The 24,117-nt window shown below is 46.2% G+C and overlaps 1 protein-coding gene across 8 annotated transcripts in view; it reads right to left on the bottom strand.

The window, feature by feature from the left end:
• Positions 1-24,117, bottom strand: part of LOC105046776 (ubiquitin carboxyl-terminal hydrolase 25) — a 39,402-nt gene that overhangs the window by 8,450 nt on the left and 6,835 nt on the right. For 6 of the 8 annotated variants that reach the window (XM_010925491.4, XM_010925490.4, XM_073259620.1 and 3 more), the window contains exons 5-10: positions 22,545-22,631; positions 21,599-22,434; positions 21,134-21,262; positions 9,707-9,840; positions 9,475-9,554; positions 9,244-9,358 (exon numbers count right to left, since the gene is read on the bottom strand). In XM_010925491.4, coding sequence (XP_010923793.1) covers positions 9,720-9,840; positions 21,134-21,262; positions 21,599-22,434; positions 22,545-22,631 — 1,173 coding nt within the window. In that variant the 3' untranslated portion in view covers positions 9,244-9,358; positions 9,475-9,554; positions 9,707-9,719. Of the gene's footprint in view, positions 1-9,103; positions 9,359-9,474; positions 9,555-9,672; positions 9,841-21,133; positions 21,263-21,598; positions 22,435-22,544; positions 22,632-24,117 lie in introns of those variants that run through there. The other 2 variants (XM_073259622.1, XM_010925489.4) reach the window with 2 other exon arrangements.

Raw genomic sequence — 24,117 nt, 5'->3', positions numbered from 1 at the left:
AATTTAGAAAAACAAAAGGATTTCCTAATACATGCTAATCAGTCTAGTCCAAGATCCGTGGAGCCGATATCGGGATCCATACTGGCCGGCCAGTGGTACGAGTTGGCATAGGTCCGTCTCGAACCAAACCGATGCGAACCGACACAAGCGAAGAAAGGAATCGAAGAGGAAAAGAGAGACAGGAAGGAGGGGGAGATGCCAGTGGTGGCCACAGGCGGGCCACGGGAGAGCTCAAAGGGCTGTCAAGACCTCCACTTCCTCTGCCAAATTACGACCAACAGAGAGAGAGATAGAAAGGAGGAGAGAAAGAAAAAGAGAGAAAAAGCTGACGGAAAGGCCGCTAGAGGACCTTCAGCTAGCCGTCGTGGCCGCCAGATGGCGGAATCATGGCCCGTGGCTCCACAAACATGAAATTGGAGCGATTGCCCTTATTTCAGAGTTTTTTTAAAAAAATTCCTACCATAGTGAAGTCAGCAATGGATTTTCCAACTTCACTGATCACCATCGTTTTTAGAAAAATACGATGAACAAGGACGATCATCCCTATTATGCAGCCACGTCTCTGCCTGCACCTTTTCCATCGCTCGATGGCCACAGCGGCCACCCGACACCCTTCAACGGCCTCTCCGCTGGTTTCACCTCCCTCCAGTACCTTCACTCCCCCTCTCTCTCAATTAAATGCCCTATCAGGTGACATGGAGCCGTGGAGGCCTTCGTGGCCCTTCGGCAGCCTCGATGGGCCACCGTCGGCCCTATGGCAGGGTCATCCCCTTTCTCCCTCCCCTCCTCTCTCTCTCTTCCTCTTTTTTCCACTCCCTCATCTCGTGTTTCGATTTGGAAGGCCGAACCATCCTGGTTTGTAGCCGATACGGCTCAAAATACCTTAAACAGCTTGGTTCAGGAGGATTTGGCAAACGCTGATCTAGTCCATTTCTTTTTAGGTTTTTGGAAACAAAAATCATAAAACAAAAGCAATGCCAAACAGGCCCTAAGATTTTGTCTACTTTTGGATCTTTTGAGTCAGCTGCCCTTCTAAGGCATATTACACACACACACACATATATATGTATGTATGTGTATATGTATGTGTATGTATATGTATATATATATATGTGTGTGTATGTATATGTGTGTGTGTGTGTTTTGAATGTGCTAGTACTAGTTTCGAAGCAAACTTCAAGATTACTCAGTTTTTATTAGTTTGGTCATTATTAAGTTCTAAGTGGACTGAAAATTTTGGTCCGAGTATAAGAAGTTTTATAATACTTGATAGAAGATTGATATTGGATTAGTTTCTCTTGCTTAGGTGAGTTTTAGGGTATTGGAATAATTTATGTGTGCACTAGCATTTCTGAGGTAAGCTCTCACCTCATCAATCTCTACTTTTGTTAAAAAATTGAAATTGAGTTTTCATAGAAACTACTCTTTCATAAATGTTGTGCAATATGTTCTAGTGATTTTGACCATTGCTTTAAAAATTAAATATTCTGTTATCTCAATGTTATTCTATTTAGCTTAAACTTAATCTTCATCTCTGTTGCATTCATATAATGAGTAAACCATGTTCATAAATGTGTTTCATCTAGCATATGATGTTTTAAGCATAAAAATAACTTTTGAAATGAAAACCCGAGTGAGCTTTTCATAAAGAGAATTCTTTTTGATAGTTCTCAGTTAGGTTATTGTCATTAATATCGTAGTTATTGGTCTAGAAGCCATTCTACTATGGACCAATGGCAGTCATAGGGCAAATCATGAAAATTGACCGGTGCCTATCATGGGGCAAATTATGAGATTGATCAATGCCCTTCATATTACAAATCATGACATTGACCATTGCCTACCATGGAGCAAATCATGACATTGATTGATGCCTATCATGAAATCATGGAACTTGTTATTGGCATCTGTCACAGGGCAAATTGTGGCATCTAACTAATGGTTAACTGGTTTGTTTGACATGAACCTGTCATTTTGGTTATCGAAACAGTGGTAATGTACATAATATGTTTATGTTCTTTCTTATATATTGAACTATTTTTCTTCCTCTTGATTTCAAAAAGTATGAAACATGTTCAAGCCTATATTTTTACATTAAATGCACGATCATAACCTTCTTAAAATGTGCACTTTAGAATTTACCAGTCTATTGAGCTTGTGCCTTTTTCTCTATTTTTCAGATAAGGGGGACTAGTAGAATCTAATGGGTGCTCGGTCACTCTGAGTGCGGTTGAAGGCCTAGTTAAAGATGGTTGTTGATTTTATTTCTCATTGAAAAATTTGTTAGTTTAGATGCTTATTTGCATAGTTGATAATGGGGGTTAGATTGTAATATTATTATGTTGTGATGGACTTTAGTTTTCATTCTATTGTATTGAGGAATTAGATGCTCTGATGAACCTCAACCTGAGATGTGCATATGGAGATAATTGTTCTTTCTGGCTTTTGTGAGTAGATGACTGATAGCATGCATTATAGGGTTGAGACTTGTGGGATGTGCAGTGCTATCAAATGCCAATCTCATGAGATGAGATTCAATTGGTGCATGAATAATTTTAATAATTAGGATTAAGAGAATTAGCAAAAGATACAACTTAATCCCCAAAAACTAAGGATCTCTAGAAGCCTAATAAGGATCTCTAGAAGCCCAATAAAAATCTCTAGAGTAAATCTGCCATTGAAGGTAATCATTAGAGGTCTTGAACTATAAAAAACCATTCACTCTAAAAGGTGTCAAGTGGTCAAACAATGAACCAGTTTAGAGATATTTTACTGCAGCTAGAAAAACCAAGAGGTTATCTTTATAAAACAGTAACTCATGGGTCTACCTCAAACTTCCTCATAAAAGAGACAGCAAGGCTGCATTGAGCTTCAAACTAGCATGATTATCCTAACATTTATCATGGATTCCTTTATAATTATCCTAATGATTATTGTGGATTCCTTCTGTTTCATGATTGTCATTGGCCAAATAAAAGGCCACACTTTCTCTTCAAGGAAAGAAAAGATTGAATTTTCCATTCAAGGCAATATAGGAGATTAAAGGGCACCCAAAATTGACAATGGTATCTACATCCATAAAGAGAGGAGAGAGAGGGACATGCTACAATAAAATTGATTAAATTTATGGAGAAATCTAATAAGATTAAATTTTAAGATGGGGGTTCCAAAATGAAGGCCCAAATTGTTGAATATGGTATACTACCTCTAGACTATGCACAAACAATATTTATTTATTTTGTATACCTATTGCCTATGACCATCCCAAAAACAGATGGAAACAAATGTAGTATTCTAAACAAATGGTACGCCATATAAATAGAGAGCAGGTTCCTTTTGCCTATAGAATTACCCATAACATGTGTCCTTGTCTTTTTTTACCCGACATGGATGCACAAGGTGAATATAAATCTACATGCCAATAATTTATCTGTGGTTGCTAAGTTACATCAACGAAATATTTTATCTATAAAATAGGCTTTAGTTGGATGGCTATCTTGAATAAAATAGAGCATCTCAAAACCACCTTAATAGTTAGAATCAATTAACTGGATAATTGCTTCTTTGTCTCTGGGTTTTTGCAGTACACGTAAGGGGACATCAACATTATCCATCCAAATTAAGAAAAAATCCATTTTACAAGTGATCATTGAGACTGCAACGTCAAGTAATCCTCAAAAGGAAAAATATAAGTTAAGCCCAAGTGCAATAGAATAAAAACTATAAACTTGCTCATCTCTTTTTGCTCCATTTTCAATATTTCTTTACTATTAAATCAGAACTTGAATGCCACGATCAATCCCCCCACACAAAGTTTTGAAAGTTGATAGTAGTTCATGGCATTTTTTTCACCCATCATCCTCTTAACACATATTAAATACTTCATATTGATAAAGTCCTTGCATTAAGAAAATAGCTCTTCTTAGATTATGCATGAAATCTATCTTCCAATAATTACTCTTGGAATAACATTAAAATCTAAATTTAGGACTAACAAATTATATGGCAAGTTTACATCTTACACCATGATAAGGCAATCAAGGAGTTAAGATTTACTTAGTACGGCTTTTATGCTCCTTATTATGCATGAAGTAAAATTGGCTTTCAGGTCTTGCAGTTGGAAGCTATGACTGCTGATTTCAAAGAATAATGATGTTCCCTAGTCTAGCACTGCAAAGACTCGGAAATGGTTTACTTTGGAGATAAAGAGTTGTATTCTATCAGAGCTGCTGATGTTGTGTGTCACTGCAATTTATCATCTTTGAAGTCCTTGAAATGAGTTAATTAAATGAAAAAGAAGAGTGACAAGGGAAGTTGGTTAAATAAAAACAATAAGGAAGAGGAATGAAATGACAGCATAACCATGAAGGAAAAGGAGGGAATGGGAATACTGTCAGCACTAAGAAGAGAGAGGAACGAAAAAAACCTACATGATATCAACAAAGTAATACAGAATATAAGTGTGTGTGTGTGCGCACGTGTGTCAACACACACGTATGCACACATAAAATTATACATGTTTAGATAGATAGATTAGATAGAGAGACAGATACAGAGAGAGAGAGAGAGAGAGAAGCACTGAAGAAGGAAAAAGAACAGAAAAATAAGTAATTGCATAAAGTTAGAGGGTGAGTAGTTTCCAGATTCGTTTGTGCATGCTGGGCATGGAAGTTGAGGGGTTAGTATATGCATGTCTGCATGAGTTTCATAAAAGATTAATCTCCTAGATTTCCCAAAGGAATCATTATCTAATCCTTAAGGCAACTCTAAAAGCAAAAAGGGAGACAACAATAGAAAAAAAAAATGCTAAGGATATAATGTGTAGTAATGGTCTCCACAAAGTCTAAGTTACTCTCACCTCTACTGAATACATGATAAGAATAATGGAGAAAACACACATGTATTACCATCCACATCATGCTGCTTCAACCTAAACTTAAGGTACCTATTAACAATCTCCATTAAAAGCAACATTTTCTAATTTTCTTTAGGTTTCTGCACTTTATTTTGCCACAATACTCTCTCTCTCTCTCTCTCTCTCTCTCTCTATATATATATATATATATATATATATATATATATATATAAACAAGGATTGCTTTTATATATTAACTTAAAGTTCATTATGCTCTCCTAATAAGAAATTCTAGAAGCATGCATATATTGGAATTATCTTGTAACTGATATTGTAAACAATACATCTTCATGTAACAGAGATTGCAGAATACATGGAGTTGCTTTACCCCTTTACACATATTTACCTGTGTAACCATTGTGATTAATCTCAAACATTGTATAATAATTGCCTGTCTGCACCTTGTGAACCCCCTAGTTTTGTAGTACCATAGCTCCTCTTTGAACCCAATTCATTACACCCGAGATCCAATGTCTTAATCACAAAACTAATTTCTTTAGTCTTAACACAAGTTAGATTGTGTATTAATCACACAAGTGCATGACCATACCATCACTCCCTGTTGTACTTGAGCATAGAATGGATAAATATCCTCCACAATGAAGACCTCAAATCATGGCCCATAGTTGAAATTTCACACTGGTATCAAGATCTTCTAATGCTGATTCCTCTATCACCATCCAAAAGTTGAGAATGTTAAGACCAAAAAACAGCTGTTCTTCAAGTTTGAAACATTCAATTATACAAAAACTTACTCTACTACCTTGGCCAGCCTTGACCTCATCTTAATTTGTGCAGAAAACTCTCAGTTTCTGAGGTTTCTTCTGATGTGATTCCATTTCACGTGCTGCTCTCTTCTATGGTGCCACTGCCTATAGTATTGCACCTTGACTTAACAATTAAACGTTGCTCTTTGATGTGAAGATCAAGTATATACTTGGACCAACTCTATTAAGATTTTTCCATCCACAGCCAGTAATTTTTTCCACCCTCTCTACATTGTCACCTTCTACATACGCTAAGAATCATTCTTGGGATTTGTCATTTATCCAAAAAATTATATACTATTTATAGCAATTATTTTTCTCCATAGCTTTTCATTTCTATTATGGAGCTGCCCGAGTCTCAATCTGTTGTGAATATATAAAAAAACAAATATGGTAAGAAGACCTTCCAAATAAAAGTAATTACTCTACTTTTTGACCTATTATGAAATAAAAAACTCTCAATCTGTTGTATCTGGATGAAGCCCCACTATTTAGAATTTGAGTAACTGATTTTTGCTTCCAAATAGTCCCTCCTACTTTAGTCCCAACCAAAGTGCAAGCACTAAAAAAAAGAAAAAAGAAAAAAAATATTCCAGACGTGCTACTTGAAACTATAATTTTGTTTTTATTAGTAATCACTGATGTATCTGCTGAACTGCAGATCATTAAAAACCCTTCCTGATAAGAATCTTGAGAAAAAGTTTTGCATATGCAAACATATTAGATGTATGCATGTACATATGTACATAAGCAATAGACTGATCTAGCAGATTGATCTAGCAAAGAGCATGATATTTGGCAGTTGATGAAGCAGATAGGGATAATGTGCATGACCTATTTTTGTTTAGAAAAGAGCCTTGAGTATTACATCTTGCTTGTCCATGTTGGAAGTGATAGTTCCATGCAAGGTCCACAAAATTGGTACGGAGAACCATATCGCTGCATTACTAGTTTGGTATGGTATGGTTAGTAAAATATGGTGCATAACTCATACCAGGACAAGCTTCTAATACTTTTTCTCACTCCCAGCCATGGTATGGCCCAAAATAGCATGGTACGAGTCAATATCGGGCATACAGTATGGATTGGTTTTGCTCATATACCAACTGAATCTCAATACCATATCGGTACTTCATTGGTATGGTACAACACAATCAATACTGGTTCTAGGATATTAGATGATCCATGATTCGCCAAACCATCTCGAACTGGACAGTTCTGGATGTGCCAAACTGTACCAGCAGCTAACCGATACAGTTCCGATGTTTGATTCAAAACGCCCGCAAAAATGGAGCGAGAGAGAAAAAAGAGAGAAAGAGAGAGAGAGAGAGAGAGAGAGAGAGGATAGAAGGAAAGGAAAAGACCAACGATGGCCCGTCGAGGCCACTAAAGGGCCGTCGAGGCCTTCGGAGCTCCCAATCCTCCACGAGATGCAAGAAAAGAAAGAGATAGAGAGAGAGCAGAGAAGGGAAAGGAGAGGAGAGGAGGGAGCGGAAGGCGGCGGGGAGGCTGCCGTGGCCGTCGAACGGCCCAAAATAGCCCCACGACCGCCATGGATTCAAAGCAAGGGTTCGCTCCTATTTCATCTTATTTTTTAAAAAAATACAATACACAATGAAGCCGACAATGGACCTTGGTTCGAACCCCCAGCGGCCGCAGGGCTGTTTTAGGTCGTCCGATAGCCATGGCGACTATCTGGCAGCCTCCCCATCGCCTTCCACTCCCTCCTCTCCTCTCCTCTCCTCGCCCTTCCCCTATTTCTCTCTCTCTCTCTTCTCTCATTTTCTCTCATGGAGGACCATAGAGCCCAAGAGGCCTCAGCAACACTCCGATGGCCTTCGTGGCCCTCCGATGGCCACTACTGGCCTCTCTCTCCCTCCCTCCTTCCTCTCTCTTTCTCTCTCTTTTCTTCCCCAATTCATCCCTCATTTTCATGTCCATTTATGCCCGATATGGTACGCCCCTTCGTGCCGTTGGCTGGCCAGCACGGGGTCTAGTTCTAAGTCGACAATCCTTGAGATGATCCATCCAAAGAAAATAGCTACCAACTTATTTACTAAATTTAGAATATTGGAACCTAAATCCATGAATAATTCACTAATAATTCACTAAATCTAACGTGAAACACTAAAAATGCTATTTAAGAAAGATGAGCTATTTGAGGATCTAAGAGAGAAGACTTGCCAGAAAGCTCACTTGTCTAACAATCACTTGGTCCATCATACCTTTGCAGTGAGTGTTGTACGTCAGTTTATGCATGCCTCTAGAAAATATCATTAGGGGTTACTTGGTAAAATTTTTTTAGATGACATAAAAGTTATTAGCCAGTACAATCACTCTTTTAAAAATCAACTGCTACAGCCACTATCATGGTTTCAGCCTAAAACCTCTACACCAATTATCATAGTAGCATTATACAGTGCTTGGGTATGAAGCGCTCGATATACCAGGTGAAACCCATTACAGCAGCCGCTATGCTATGGGTTCAAAGAGGGTGATTTATTTGACAGCGAAATGGACTGGTTTGCAATATTATGATTTAAATATCTCATGTTTAAGGAGCAGATCTCCTACAGGTAGCAGATGATGATCGATCATTAAGATAGTCAATCATCAATTTGTCATTCCACTTTTTTGTCTACACACTAATGGAGTCTATAAACTATTGATGATAATGTTTTGTTTGTGTTATATGACTGTATACATCTATCTATAGTTAATGTTATGTGATTGTGGACATTTTCATCTTATGAATGATGTTATTACATTTGGTGGAAGAAAATATTTGTCATTAAATTATGAACCTTTGTATTATGATGTTGACATGATATCATGATGTTGGGTAGATGATGTTTTATAGCTTGACCCTTGATTTTGTTTTTTTTAATATCTTTTGCATGAAGTTGACGTAAAATATTAACTTTTGATACTTAGTAAAAAAAATATTGACATGTTTACATTGCGTGTGCTATAGCTTCATCCACCATCTGCCATGCAAACTTCCAGCTGCTACATGTTCACAATCTGCTTTTTAATAGATTAAGCATGATATCATTCTAATGTTGATTTCTCCATTAATGTTGCCTGGGCAAGATCTCCATGAAATTGAAGGCCTGCTATTGGCTATTGCACTTTGTAGATCAAAATCTTGTAATAGAGAGTTACAAAGACAAAACACTGAGGCAAAATTAAGTGCATAGGCTAAATGCAACAATTGATACACAAAGATTTAGAAGTATATGAATTCGACTAGATGCATGGACAAAATCTGCAATATGCATTCCAATTGTCATAACAAAATGAAATGCCTGGAAGAAGATATCACTTGCTTTAAATATATCTCATTCCCTGCTGCTGAAATTAATAAGAGTAGCCAAGTGGAAAAACAAGAGACAGGCATAAGAATTTCAAGGCACAGAAAAGCCAAAACTTGCATAATTCATGTAATTCAATGACTGTGACCATCTTTAAGATACTGTGTTCCATCATCTTTGGAATCAAAGAGGGAGCAAAATGAGAGAGACTGCCTCTATGAATCAAGCACCGGCAAGGGTATCTTACATATAACTGTAACTCTGCACTAAAGTCTCTGCTAGCAAAGAAAAGTATCAGCCTCAAAAATGTACATAGCACTGGAAGAGGTGGTGATGAAGTCAACAACAATTCTCACATGTTCCTAAAAAAAATATAGTTAAAGTATTAAAAAGCTATAATAATGGTGAAATCATGGTATTAAAATTTGCTATTTCTGGAATTTGAAATAAAGGACAATATTGAAGATTCAACACGTACCAGCAGCTTCCAAATTCGAAAAGAAAATTAGGCCATTGAATTTAATACAGACTTTACAGCCAGTCCAGCAGCATCCAAGACTGCAAAATTAATACCTAGGTGAGGACTTCTCTTCAACTGATATTAGTCTTTTGAATAACCAATCAGACAAGAAGAACAATGGAGGAAACAAGATATTGTTTCAAAATATAGATTTACAGCTTGGTAGTTTGTTCCAATATTTGCAGCGTACCATCAATGGAAGTTTAAGCATCCGATAACAATTTCCCCTTGCCAAATGATCTCAGACGGTTAATGAAGTGCTCTTTTACTGGTTCTGGAATTTGCGAGGTAAAGTTCTTCTTAGCATCAATTATCAACTGGTTCCTGAATTACAATAAATAGCAATGTAAACACAAATAATTTTAAATTGAGAGCCACATTGCACCATTATACTTCCTAAAAACAACAAAATTATCTACATTATGTGCTAAAAGACTTATATAAAATGTACTAATTTAAAGCTTTGATACACTTTAGTAATGCTCAATTAGAAATTGACAATATATGATTAATCAGGAAGTCAATAGCATTGAGATCTGGCTGGCAACAAACTTCTACTCCAAAGTTATACAAGCTGTTGGGTATAAAATACCCACAGCCGAAACCCTCAACGGAATCGGCAGCAACGCAGCTCCGCCCGGACTCCTACGGGAACCGAGCTCCACCGCCGACAGCAGCGCAGCTCCGCCCGGACTCCTACGGGAGCCGGGCTCCACCGCCGACAGCAACGCAGCTCCGCCCGGACTCCTACGGGAGCCGGGCTCCGCTCTCAGTATCAACTGCTGGTAAGCTCCATCCGGACTCCTGCGAGAGCCGGACTTCACCCTTAACGTTGATTGCAGCGCAGCTCCGCCCGGACTCTTACGGGAACCAGGCTCCACCGCCGACAGCAACGCAGCTCCGCCCGGACTCCTGCGGGAGCCGGGCTCCGCTCTCAGTATCAACTGCTGGTAAGCTCCATCCGGACTCCTACGAGAGCCGGACTTCGCCTTTAATTTTAAATTGCAGGAGGACTTTGCCCGTGCTCTTAAGGGAGCCGAGCTTCATCTTCGACGCCAACGACTACAGCCGCAAGCAGACTCCGCCCGGACTCCTACGAGAGCCGGGTTCCGCCCGCAACTTCGGCTCCGAGAGGGTTCCGCCCGGACTCCCCCGGAAGTCGGACTCCACCCACGACCCCAACCGCCAGGAGGACCTCTCCCGGACCTCTACAGAAACCGGGCTCCGGCCGCTGCCGAGCTTCAATCGACAGATCTGCGCCCCCTGACAGGCCATCAAAACGGCCACGACCCTGCTTCCTGTGGCGGACTCCGCGCAGTTCCATCATTCCCTGACAAGCCGCAGTAACCATCGCCACCCTGCTCCACTTTCTGTGGCAGATTCCGCACAGCTCCACTATCCCCTGGCAGGCCACAATAACGGCCACGAACCTGCTCCACCTCCTGCGACGGATACCATGCGATTCTCCTATCCGCTGGCAAGTCACGACAACGGACGCTGCTCCACCCCTCATAACAGATTCCGCGTGGCGAGCCGCGGTGATGGCCACGTGTCTGCTCCACTATCTTTCGCAATCAATTCTCCTGACCATGGGCGGCCCACTACCAGGCGGTTACAAACGTCGCCATCAATCCGTTGCCTCCTCCGCCTATAAAAGGGGGACCCAGATACGTTATTCTTTAAGCTCATTTCCTTATCTCAAAACTCTGCTAAATTCTCCGTTCGAGCACTCCATTCTCGTTGAGGCAGAGAACTGACTTGAGCGTCGGAGGGTCTTGCCGGAGCAACCCCACCTCCGGTTTAGACTTCCCTTGCAGGTCCCGGCGGCGACCGCGGCTTCCCCGACTCCAGCTTATCCGGCGCAAGCAGATTTTTGCACCAACAGGATTGGCGCTAGAGGAAGGGTGCTGTGTCTTCGCAGCACCCTTGTTCTTAAAGGAGTGTTCAACGGAGCTGCCTCCGACCGTTTCTCCGTCATCCACTCCTAATCCTCCCCCGCGAGATCGACACCCGATGCCTCCGCGCAAGGCGTCCACCCGGCGGTCCACGGCCTCCGCGGCCAGATCTCAGGCTCCGGCCTCCCCTCCCGTTTCTCAGCCTCCTCCTCCTCCCCCTCCGGCGGCGGCGGTCGGCGCGGAGCAGTTTGACTTGCTGGCGCAGCAGGTCAAAGGTCTCGTCGAAGCCGTACAAGCAATGCAGCAGCAGCAACCACAGGCGTCGGCGCATCCGGAGGGGGCATCTCCGGAATGCCAGAACCCGGCGGTGGGGCGGGCCACCTGAGCCAGCCGCCCCGTCCTTCCTGGGAAGGCAAATCCGAGGGTAGAGAGCCCTCAATCGGACCACGACTCCACCCCTGGAAGATCCCTGCCCCCGTTCTGCCAAAGGACCCTCGAGACTCGAAGTCGAGAGGACTTCCTGGACCGGAGGCTCCAGGAGATGAACCGGCGGATCGAAGAACTCCGCCACGCGCCTCCCGCTTATGGTGAGGATATTTGCACTGACCCTCCCTTCTCCCAAATGATTATGCAGGAACCGATCCCGCCGAATTTCAAGCTTCCCCAGTTCGAAAGCTACGACGGGACGTCGGACCCGGTTGATCATCTGGAGGCCTTCCGAACGATGATGCTGCTTCACGGTGCTCCCGACGCCATCTTGTGCCGGGCTTTTCCGTCTACTTTGAAGGGAGCAGCAAGGAACTGGTACTCGGCTCTGAAGCCGGGTACCATATTCTCCTTCGATCAAATGAGCCACCAATTCGTGGCCCATTTTGTCAGCAGCCGACGTCCCCGGAAAGGTTCGGAGTCCCTCATCAACATCAAGCAGAGGGAAGGGGAGTCCATACGGGCCTACGTCAACCGCTTCAACATCGCGGCGTTGGAGGTCCGGAACTTGGACCAGTCAGTCGCCATGGCCGCCCTGAAAGGTGGCCTTCAGAAGAATGATCTCTTGTACTCCCTGGAGAAGAAGTACCCCAAGGATTTTGCTGATCTACTGGCTCGGACTGAAGGGTACGCCCGAGCGGAAGAGGCCTTCAAAATGAAGGACGAAGAGGCTGCGAGGGAGCGTCAGGCGGGAGATTCTAGTAAGTCCGCAGTTGAGAAGAGGCCAAAGGAAGCCCGGCCTCGCTCCCGATCCCCTCCTGGACATAAACGCGCCCATACTCCCCCCGGGCACGCAGGTAGAGAAGCCCGGACAACAGGTTTCGGCGGGGTTCCCCGCCAGGGAAATTCCGCAACTACGCCCCCCTCAACGCCTCGAAGGCCCAGGTGCTGATGGAGGTCAGGGAGCAGCTCCCTAGGCCGGAGAGGATGCGCACGCACCCCGGGAAGCGCAACCCCAACAAGTTCTGCCTCTACCACCGCGACCACGGCCACGACACCGAAGAATGCATCCAGCTCCAGGACGAGATCGAGGAGCTCATCCGACGAGGTCGACTCGACAAATTCATCCGCCGCAGGCCTGAGGGTAGAGGAGACCGGCCAAGAGCCCTCCCACCGCCCGAACTGCAGAAAAGGGAGGGGCAGCTCGGGGACCGGCCTCCTATCGGGACCATCGACTCCATCGCCGGAGGGCCTCAAGGAGGAGCGGGAGAACTGAACAGGAGGAGAACCTCGTCCTGACATGAGCAAAGTTAAAGGCCCGGTTCTTTTAGACCGGATGGGGGGAGAGGCCTTACAACGCCCTAATGTGCCCCCACAGCCCTGTTAGGGACAGGAGGAAAACCTCGCCCTAACTTGAGCAAAGTCAAAGGCCCGGTTCTTTTAGACCGGATGGGGGGAGAGGCCTTACAACGCCCTAATGTGCCCCCACAGCCCTGTTAGGGACAGGAGGAAAACCTCGCCCTAACTTGAGCAAAGTCAAAGGCCCGGTTCTTTTAGACCGGAAGGGGGGAGAGGCCTTACAACGCCCTAATGTGCCCCCATAGCCCTGTTAGGGACAGGAGGAGAACCTCGCCCTAACTTGAGCAAAGTCAAAGGCCCGGTTCTTTTAGACCGGATGGGGGGAGAGGCCTTGCAACGCCCTAATGTGCCCCCACAGCCCTGTCAGGAACAGGAGGAGAACCTCGTCCTGACATGAGCAAAGTTGAAGGCCCGGTTCTTTTAGACCGGAGGGGGGAGAGGCCTTACAGCGCCCTAACGCGCCCCCACAAGCCAGGCTGGTAACGAGAAGAGAACCTCGCGCCGGCTCAAGCAAAGTGGAAGGTCCGGACTCCTACGGGAGCCGGGTTCCGCCGCCAAGAAGACTTCACCCGGACTCCTACGGGAGCCGGGTCCCGCCGCCAAGAAGACTTCACCCGGACTCCTACGGGAGTCGGGCTCCTACGCCAAGGAAGACTTCACCCGGACTCCTACGGGAGCCGGGTTCCGCCGCTAAAGAAGACTTCACCCGGACTCCTACGGGAGCCGGGTTCCGCCGCTAAAGAAGACTTCACCCGGACTCCTACGGGAGCCGGGTTCTGCCGCCAAGGAAGACTTCACCCGGACTCCTACGGGAGCCGGGTTCCGCCGCTAAAGAAGACTTCACCCGGACTCCTACGGGAGCCGGGCTCCTACGCCAAGGAAGACTTCACCCGGACTCCTACGGGAGCCGGGTTCTGCCGCTAAAGAAGACTTCACCCGGACTCCTACGGGAGCCGGGTTCCGCCGCTAAAGAAGACTTCACCCGGACTCCTACGGGAGCCGGGTTCTGCCGCCAAGGAAGACTTCGCCCGGACTCCTACAGAAGCCGAGCTCCATTTGCCACTTCTGCAGCAAGGGTTAATAATGGTGGCGAAACTCGGCCACATAACAAGGACGGATGAAAGGGAAGAGCCCCCCCCACGACGACATCTACGTCGAACAAGCCAAACGACAAGAAAGGGTCAACAGACGACAATATCGTGTTATGCGTGGACAAGGTAATACAAAGCGCTCTTTTTTTCATTTCCAATATGCGTACTACAGGGCCAGGACGGCCAGGGAAAGAAGGACAAAACGACAAGAAAAAAAAAAAAGTAATTACATGAAGACAAAGGAGCTCTAAGGAGGTCCTGCTCCCTCCGACCTAGGGTTATCACCTCCATCCCTCAACCAGGACCGCCTCAGGTTCTCCACTGCTTCTTCTAGTTCTTCCTTCTTCCGCAGCGTATCCTGGAGCGCCTGACGAAGTTGTCGGCTCTCTGCCTCCGCTTCTCGACGCCGCTTCCGCAGAACTTCGGACTCTGCCTCTGCATCCGCGACGGCCTTCCGCTCGAGCGCCAGTTGGATTTTCACTTGTTGAAGTTCGGCTGTCTTCTCCCCAAGGGAGACGGAAATCCCTTCGACAGTGCCTCTCAGGGCTAGGAGCTCTTCGGTATCTTGGGCGTTAGTAAGCTGCGCCCTAGTAACCAACTGCCTCTGGAGACGAACAACCTCGTCCGCCGTCTGACGGAATCTCCCTTTGTACTCTTCCACTTGCCGGCACCAGCTGGCCCGCTGCACATCGTGGCTCATCTCAGCATCTTGAAGCTGCTTCTGGAGGTCGGAGACCTTCTGCGACCATTTCTGCTCATCATCAACCCGCGCTGGGAGCCGAGATGAGTTCCCTTCCAGCTGGCTGATCCTCCTCTTCGCAGCTGACAGCTCCACCTTAAGGGCACTGATCCTGGCTTCTTGAGCCCAAGTTCGGTCGCTGGCGCTCTTCTTACATTCCTCGAGCTCCTTTGTGAAGTTCGCCTTCCTCCGGCTGTAATCCATGATTGCCTTCACTTGGAGACTCCTAAAGTGGGCGGCCTCAGCGGCGGCCTCGGAATAGCATTTTCTCGACTTGCGGAGCTCGCCCTCCGACTTCTTCAACTTCTTCGTCAGGTGGAGGACCTCCTTTTTCAGCCGTTGGATAGTTGACTTTAGCGAGACCCCCAGGGGCAAGGGGAGTGCTTCAGCAGGGCACTGCCATCGGAAGGTGCAAACGTCAAAGACCGACTCATTACAAGAAGAAAGGCAGAAAAGGAGGGGGAAGGAGAGGCCATCCACAACAAGAAATTCGACTTTATTGATTAATTTTGAAGACAAACAGAAAGAAAATATGACGACAAAATAAAGACACAAGATCGGAGGTCTCAGACCTCAGGGGCAGGAGGTGGAGAGCTCGGCGCGGGGGGTGCGACTGCGGTAGCGGCGGACGAAGGACCGGCCTCGTCTTCAGACTCCTCCAGAAAGCCGAGATCGAGGTCGGGGTATCTGCTGGCCACCTTCTCTCGGCAGAGCTCGAACCCCTTTGTGAACGCCTCTAGGCCGAACTGGACGTTCAGTTTCCTCATCTCCGCGGAGGCCTTGAACTCCTCCACCGCAAGGGCCCTGGCCTCTGAGACCAGAACCGGAGTTTGCTCGGCCAAATGGGCGACATCGGCCTCCGCCTTCCTCACCGACTCCTCCAAGCTTCGTCTCTCCTCCTCCCGGGCTTGTCTCTCCTCTTCCCGGGCTTGCCTCTCCCTCTCCAGGGCCTCCTGGAGGGCGGCTACTTCGGCCATCTTCGCTTGAAGGCGAGCAACCTCGGCCTGGCAGCGCTCCTCCGCTTGAAGGAGGTCCCTTCTCATGCGGCTCGACGCCTCGACATAGGCAAAGAGCTGGTGCCCAATCTGCAAGGACGGATAGAGAATTACAACAAAGGCCGAGTGACCATGCAAATAAACATCCGCTTACCTCAAGGAAGGACCCCAAAGAATCCCAAGCCCGCTGCTCGGGATCGGCGCGGTCGATCCTCTCCACGACGTCTGACAGAATGCAGCCATCAAGCAGCCGCCTGATCAGGTCCTTGTCGTTGAAGGGGTTCTCTGATCCCCCCTCGGAGCAGACGGACTCGTCTGCAGCAGCTCGGTGGCTGCTCGCCCTGCGAGCCACCGATTTTCTCCTCCCCGCGGCGGGCGCCTCTGTGGGGCGAGCCCCCGGAACGGGGGGCCCAGTCGGCGGGCTCCTTGAGGAAGCCCGGGGGGCCGCTGGCTCGGCATACGAAGGAATGTCGATGGCCGGGGTCGCCTGGACGGGCGCAGCCAAGCTCGTCTCCTCCACCCTGGTCCTCTTCGCCGATCCGGAGGCCGTCGCGCCCTTCCTCTTCTGAGCTCTCATGGCCTTGGCGAGCATCCGCGTGGCTTCGGCGTCCATTGCTAAAAAAAAAAAAAAAAACAACAGGAAAAGAAAAGAAGAAAGAAGAAGCGACACCGATCAGTCCAGAGTCAAAAAAAAAAAAAAAAGAAGAGAGAAGAGAAAAGAAGAGAGAAAGAAAGAGGAAGAAAAGAGTGGGAAGGAAAAAAATAAAGAGAAGAAGAAGGCAAGAAAAGGAAAGATAAATACTTGCTGGATCCTGAGGGCTCAAGCCGATGTTGAAAAGAAGCTGCTCCCTCAGAAGATTAGGAAGGGAAGGAGCGGGATAACTTAGAAGCTTCTGGGCGGCCTGGAGGTCGTCCTCTCCCAGGCTGGGAGCCCGGCGGACGGAATCCCTCAGAGACCCCCAAGGGGGCAGGCCCAGTTCCAGGGTCGGGCAGTAGACGAAGAGAAATTTCCCCTTCCAATTGTGAATCGAAGGAGCGCCCTTCAGCAACCCCTTCTTACCAAACTGGGGGAAGAAGTACCACCAGTCCTTCGCTGAAGGATGGCGTTTGAAGATGTAAAAATGCCTGAACAAGGAGAGGGATGGCTGGACCTCGGCTATGTGGCAGAGAGAGAGAAACCCTATCAAAAACCTAAAGGAATTCGGGGCCACGGAAACGAGAGAAATGTCTAAGCGAAAGAAGGCGGCAACGAAGACAGGAAGCGGAAGCCGGAGTCCGACACGAAATGCCTCATGATACAAACAAAAGCGACCAGGAGGAGGAGCGCTGGCCCGGCCAGAGGGGCCAGGTAGCTCCAGGTCGTACTCCGGAGGAACCCCGTACCGAGCCCTTATCAGAAGGAGTTCATCCGGAGTCGACGAACATGGAATGGCGCCCGGAGCAAAAATCGGGCGAGGCCCTGCCCCGGATGCGGGTTCGTCCGCAGAGACAGGGACCTGGGGGTTCGAAGCAGAAGAACTCTCAGAACTGACGGGAGCAGAAGAGTCGGAAGACATTTTGAGCAGTTTCGGAGGGAGAACCTAAAGGATCCTAAAAAGGCAGACCGAAAGGGGAACGAGACGCCGAAGGCCAACTCGGAAGAAGACACAAAAGTAATGAAGAGAGGAGAAGCCCCTAGGCGGTGAGAAGAAGGTTGGCACTAACCTATATTGCTCTGGGGACCTGAGGAGCGAGAAACGGGAGGCGCCTACGGCTCGAGAAGACGTTTACTAGAGCAGGCTCTCGAAGAGAAGACAGACGCCTGCAAAAAATCAGAAATGGAGTAGGACGCCTGAAGGGGGGAGGACGGGTTTAAATAGACCCTGGGATCCGGCGCCATAATGATCGCGAAGCCCCCCAGGCCAGTCCGCATCCGACGCGTGTCCCACTCCCCGTGGCAGACGGCTAAAGGCGGCTGACGGTTGGCAGGATCATAATTGCGCCGTACCTAGGCCAGTGTACCTGCGGGATTTTCGAAGCGTCCCCTCGTACCGCTCTAATTCGAAAAGACTCCGGCACGCGCTCATTTAATGCCAAAATATCTGGGGGCGGCAGTGCGCAGGATTCGAAGGGACGGTTCCGGCTGTACCCATCTCTCTCTCTCTCTCTGTGTACTTCCTTCATTTGAAATTCAAACTCGGATGTAGGGGGACTGGTGTTGGGTATAAAATACCCACAGCCGAAACCCTCAACGGAATTGGCAGCAGCGCAGCTCCGCCCGGACTCCTACGGGAACCGGGCTCCACCGCCGACAGCAACGCAGCTCCACCCGGACTCCTACGGGAGCCGGGCTCCACCGCCGACAGCAGCGCAGCTTCGCCCGGACTCCTACAGGAGCCGGGCTCCACCGCCGACAGCAACGCAGCTCCGCCCGGACTCCTACGGGAGCCGGGCTCCGCTCTCTGTATCAACTGCTGGTAAGCTCCATCCGGACTCCTGCGAGAGCCGGACTTCACCCTTAACGTTGATTGCAGCGCAGCTCCGTCCGGACTCCTACGGGAACCAGGCTCCACCGCCGACAGCAACGCAGCTCCGCCCGGACTCCTGCGGGAGCCGGGCTCCACCGCCGACAGCAGTGCAGCTCCGTCCGGACTCCTGCGGGAGCCGGGCTCCACCGCCGACAGCAGCGCAGCTCCGCCCGGACTCCTACGGGAACCGGGCTCCACCGCCGACAGCAGCGCAGCTCCACCCGGACTCCTACGGGAGCCGGGCTCCACCGCCGACAGCAGCGCAGCTCCGCCCGGACTCCTACAGGAGCCGGGCTCCACCGCCGACAGCAGCACAGCTCCGCCCGGACTCCTACGGGAGCCGGGCTCCGCTCTCAGTATCAACTGCTGGTAAGCTCCATCCGGACTCCTACGAGAGCCGGACTTCGCCTTTAATTTTAAATTGCAGGAGGACTTCGCCCGTGCTCTTAAGGGAGCCGAGCTTCATCTTCGACGCCAACGACTACAGCCGCAAGCAGACTCCGCCCGGACTCCTACGAGAGCCGGGTTCCGCCCGCAACTTCGGCTCCGAGAGGGTTCCGCCCGGACTCCCCCGGAAGTCGGGCTCCACCCACGACCCCAACCGCCAGGAGGACCTCTCCCGGACCTCTACAGAAACCGGGCTCCGGCCGCTGCCGAGCTTCAATCGACAGATCCGCGCCCCCTGACAGGCCATCAAAACGGCCACGACCCTGCTCCACTTCCTGTGGCGGACTCCGCGCAGTTCCATCATTCCCTGACAAGCCGCAGTAACCATCGCCACCCTGCTCCACTTCTTGTGGCGGATTCCGCACAGCTCCACTATCCCCTGGCAGGCCACAATAACGGCCACGAACCTGCTCCACCTCCTGCGACGGATACCATGCGATTCTCCTATCCGCTGGCAAGTCACGACAACGGACGCTGCTCCACCCCTCATAACAGATTCCGCGTGGCGAGCCGCGGTGATGGCCACGTGTCTGCTCCACTATCTTTCGCAATCAATTCCCCTGACCATGGGCGGCCCACTACCAGGCGGTTACAAACTTCGCCATCAATCCGTTGCCTCCTCCGCCTATAAAAGGGGGACCCAGATACGTTATTCTTTAAGCTCATTTCCTTATCTCAAAACTCTGCTAAATTCTCCGTTCGAGCACTCCATTCTCGTTGAGGCAGAGAACTGACTTGAGCGTCGGAGGGTCTTGCCGGAGCAACCCCACCTCCGGTTTAGACTTCCCTTGCAGGTCCCGGCGGCGACCGCGGCTTTCCCGACTCCAGCTTATCCGGCGCAAGCAGATTTTTGCACCAACACAAGCTATCAAACATGAAAACAGGCCAGTGGCTTGACAGATTAAAGTAAGCAGTTGACCAGTTCCCCCCTGTTCTGCAACTATGGCTGAGCCTGAGGATGTGTACTAAGTGTTGCGACCTTCATAAATGTGCAGTGCTGCTCACAATGAGGCCCCTGCAGTTGAAAAGCATAACAAGCCACATGTCTGCAAGCGCAGGCCAAGGTAACCAAGTTTCTTGGCAGCTTTCATTAGACCAGTGGTCATCTTAGCAGCTGTCTATAATGCTACATTATGCAGAGGCAACTTCTGCAGGTCTCGTTAATTCTCTTCCATGTTCCACCTTGTACACTTGGATCCATTATTTCAATCACTAAGAGCTTTTAGTATCTATTGCTTTCATCTTCATGTATTTGCGAAGGGAGCAGTTGGTATGTAAAAAAAAAAAAAAGGTCCTTTTGTAACTTTAAAAGTGAAGAAAAAAAAAAAAGCACTTGCTTGAAAAATTCTTTGATAACATTTTTCTGAGACAAGAAGTCAGAAAAGCACTTTCAAAGAGGCTACAAATCTAGCTTCTAGCTTCTTCTTCCATGAGAAGCTCCTTCACTTTTGAACATGGTAAGCTCATCCATTGAAAGTATTTTTACAAATAACAACAAATATATCAAAAAGTACTTTTTATTTAATATCTTAACAAATGTGTTTGTGTGAGAATGACCTTTAAAAGGCAGAAGCAACACCAAACACAGCCCAAGTATATTGCAAACATGATGAATCCAACTCATGAGGCATAAATTGCAGCCAACGTTGATTATCAACAGATGTCTAATGCTTTTAAAAATAAATGCCAAATCTAGTAACAAGTTGGAAACCTAAAGAATTTGGTTTGGTTTAATCACTAATTGACAGAAATATAATATGGTATTCCTCAAAAGGAAAATGTAACATGAGGAGGGTTATCCTACAAGATCCATAGAAGAGAACATCAAACGAATCACAAGATTTTTTGTTGGCAAAAGGATATTATACTCAATGGTAACCTAAATTAAAATGGATTTGTTGATTCCATGTCATTTAGCATTAGCAAGAGCAAAAATATTGCGAGCAATTACATCCACATGTGCATAATTGCTCATACCATAAAACAGTTCACACTTTAGTATTTGCTAAGAGTTACTTTACCCAAAGCAGCACTGAAATTAGTTACCCTCTTCAAATATTAAAATAAAGGTGCAGAAAAGATCTGTAGATGCAACCTTATAAAATGACATAAGAACATAAAATTTCGTGTTTACTGCAAATGAAAGCACAACTCTTACTTTATAAAACTATTATCATGACAACTGGCTGCTGCAGGGAAACATGATCGCTTTCTGGTGCGCATGAAATTATCCACTTCATCAACCCAACCACATGACTGTAGCTCTGAACGGACTTCCGGAGCAAGCCTGAAGAGGCCACCAATATCATATCAGAAAAAATTGGAGAAAACATGTTGCAAGTGCTAACTCTGATCAAACTTGGAGACACTTCCCTTGCAATATGTAACCAATATATAAAAAAGGAGACAAAATATCCTAAAAAATACTAAAAGAACCAATATATAATTCCATATGTTCCGCATGCTATTTGGAGAAAAAAATATTTTCCCTTAGAAAAAGGAGAATAATGGGTAAATTGCCAGTGCAAAAGTGGCAAGTTCTCCCCCTACAACAAATATCCTCAGAAGCAAACAAATGTTATATTTAGGTCAGAAACTGAAATGGTGGGAAGAAGAGACTTACACTTCTTTAAACTTTTCAAGTTCCTGTTTAAAATGCTCTCCATAACATCTGCTCTGAGTCTTGAATGAGACATCTCCCGTGAACAAATCGCTAGACTGTTTAGTACATAATATTGAATTTTCAGCTCTGTCACTGCCACATGATTTTCTCTTAAATGATGAGACATCAGAGTGCCATTTGGTAATCAAGCAGTTGCATGAACCATTACAATCCCTTTTCACAGCTTCCACACTTTGAGTACCATTGTTCTTATGCACTTCTACCTCAGAAAGACTAACACATCCATTTCCATTTGGCACTGACAATGTATGTGTGCTACTATATTCCACCAAATTAGAAGTGTTCTGAACAGCAGCATTGTCATTAGGTACTGATGACCCCTCAACCACATCTTTAGTTTCATTGGAAAAGTTACATTCAGGTGATGCAGAATCCCTTCGAGCAGACACATTATTACAAGTTTCAATGCTGCCACTACCATTTGATATAGCTCTTTTTATTTCGAGGTTCTTCAAGTTAATACTCTTGATTTGTGGACTTTGAGATATCTTACCATTCTTCAACATAATTGCACTGTTACTTTTAAAAGATGAAACCCCATTTGGCTTTGTGACTGGAGGTTTCAAAACGTCAGCAGACTTAATGCTTGGTAACACATCACCTCCTTTGGAATCTGAAGACTTCACAACATTGCAGGGTGAACCAGTTTTGCTAGATCTTGGGATCTGGTTACTGCGTATATAGAACAAGATATAGACTTTCTCAGATAAAACCTCCCGTGTGCTTGAAAGCGAAACATGAGCATCATTACAGCAATACCAGCGACCAAAAGCATCCTGTAGAAGATGATATGAAAATTATCTGTGAGGCAGATGCATCAATAGGAAAGGAGAACAAGCTCGAGCACTTGAAGTATAGAAAGATGAAAAATGACAAAAGATGAGACCTTGATGTATGCATAATAGTGTCCAGACTCAGGTGAGAAGCCTGAATGCACAATGCTGCCAAAAAGGTTATACTCAGGCTGTGAGTCCTGCATCACCATGGCACCGATGAAATGAATTAGAAAATTTTTCCAAAGAAAAAATAATTAAATGACAGTTGCTTGTTGCCAAAGTAACAAAAGACTATGGCACCTCAATTCAGTTGAAACCAGAAAGTTTTAAAGGTTGTAGATACTGCCCCCCTCCCCTTTTTATTTAAAAAGTCTTACAAAGCAAACTGCGTGAAGTCTCAACTCCCAATGTGGAGAAGTGGTTGCCAAGCTGGCTCTAAACAAAGAAACTCCTCATAACGAGCTCATAACAACAAAATGAAATACAGAGGAGGAGGGAAGGAAAAGAAAAGAAAATGAACAAACAAAAGGAGGAATCCAGAAAAAGGAAAAAAGCAAACTTCCACAGAGCAGCCAAATGCCAAGCAGGTACTGATAAGCTAAACTTTTGCAGACTGGTACACATCTTCCACAAGTTTATTTCACCCTCCACACAAATATCCCACTGACTGACCCTGTCAACTGGGTTCCTTTTCTTTTTGTATAAAAAATACTTTCATGTTAGACTTTCAAGGAAATGTGATTATCAGAAGCCCTGCAGCTTTAGTAGAACCATCAGTCTCTCAGGTATTGTGCCAATTTGAAAAATTCTTGTGCGCTGGGCATTTGGCCCCTACATCAAAAATGAAAATAAGGAAAGGTTCTATATCCATCCCTAGCCACTGCATTTCCAGAACATACCATCATTCCAATGTTCGCAGACTCGATACCAAAATCCGTGCCGATTGCCGGTCGATACGGTACCGTACCATATCATATAAGACCGACAATAAAAAATTCAAAAAAAATCCTACCCAACAGCCAAAAAAAAAAAGGAAAGAAAACCAAGCTGAACCGGACTAAACCAATACCATACTGAACTATAATATATCAAACTACCCGGTATCGGGTGGTTCGGGCCGATACCATACCAAACCCACCGGTTCAGGCTATTTTCCAAAAAACCGGCCTAAACCAAACCTATTTCCCGCCAGTACGGTATGGTACAAGGTGTAATGACCGATTCGGACCGGTACGGAACACCATGTATCATTCCTTTGCTATGAACCTCTCTCCTTCCATAATATCCAACAATTCCAATCCACCTAAAAATCTTCTCCCTTCAGATTTCTCCAAAGCAAATAACATTACTGAGTTGCTTTCATCAAGCCAAAACTCCATTCAACATTCAACAGACCAAAGAACTGAGATATATGCAATTACACCACTTCTTTTGCCACCTCTCCCCACATTGAACTTAACTGCCACACAAAAACATTTCCCATCTTTAATGTTCAGTTGAACAGGAACACAGTAACAAAAGGTTGTACCTGCTCAGAGCCTAGTACAGTTTTCCAAAGAACCTAATTCCACTTTGTTGGATCCCTGCCTATTACCACAATTGTCCAACATAGCAGTATTCACGTATCTTACAGTTTTTATTCCCAAGACATCCACCAGCATAACTACATAATTAAAACACAAT

Source organism: Elaeis guineensis, chromosome 6 (genome assembly GCF_000442705.2).
Source record: "Elaeis guineensis isolate ETL-2024a chromosome 6, EG11, whole genome shotgun sequence".
Taxonomy (NCBI): domain Eukaryota; kingdom Viridiplantae; phylum Streptophyta; class Magnoliopsida; order Arecales; family Arecaceae; genus Elaeis; species Elaeis guineensis.
This window is presented reverse-complemented; position numbering and strand designations above follow the sequence as displayed.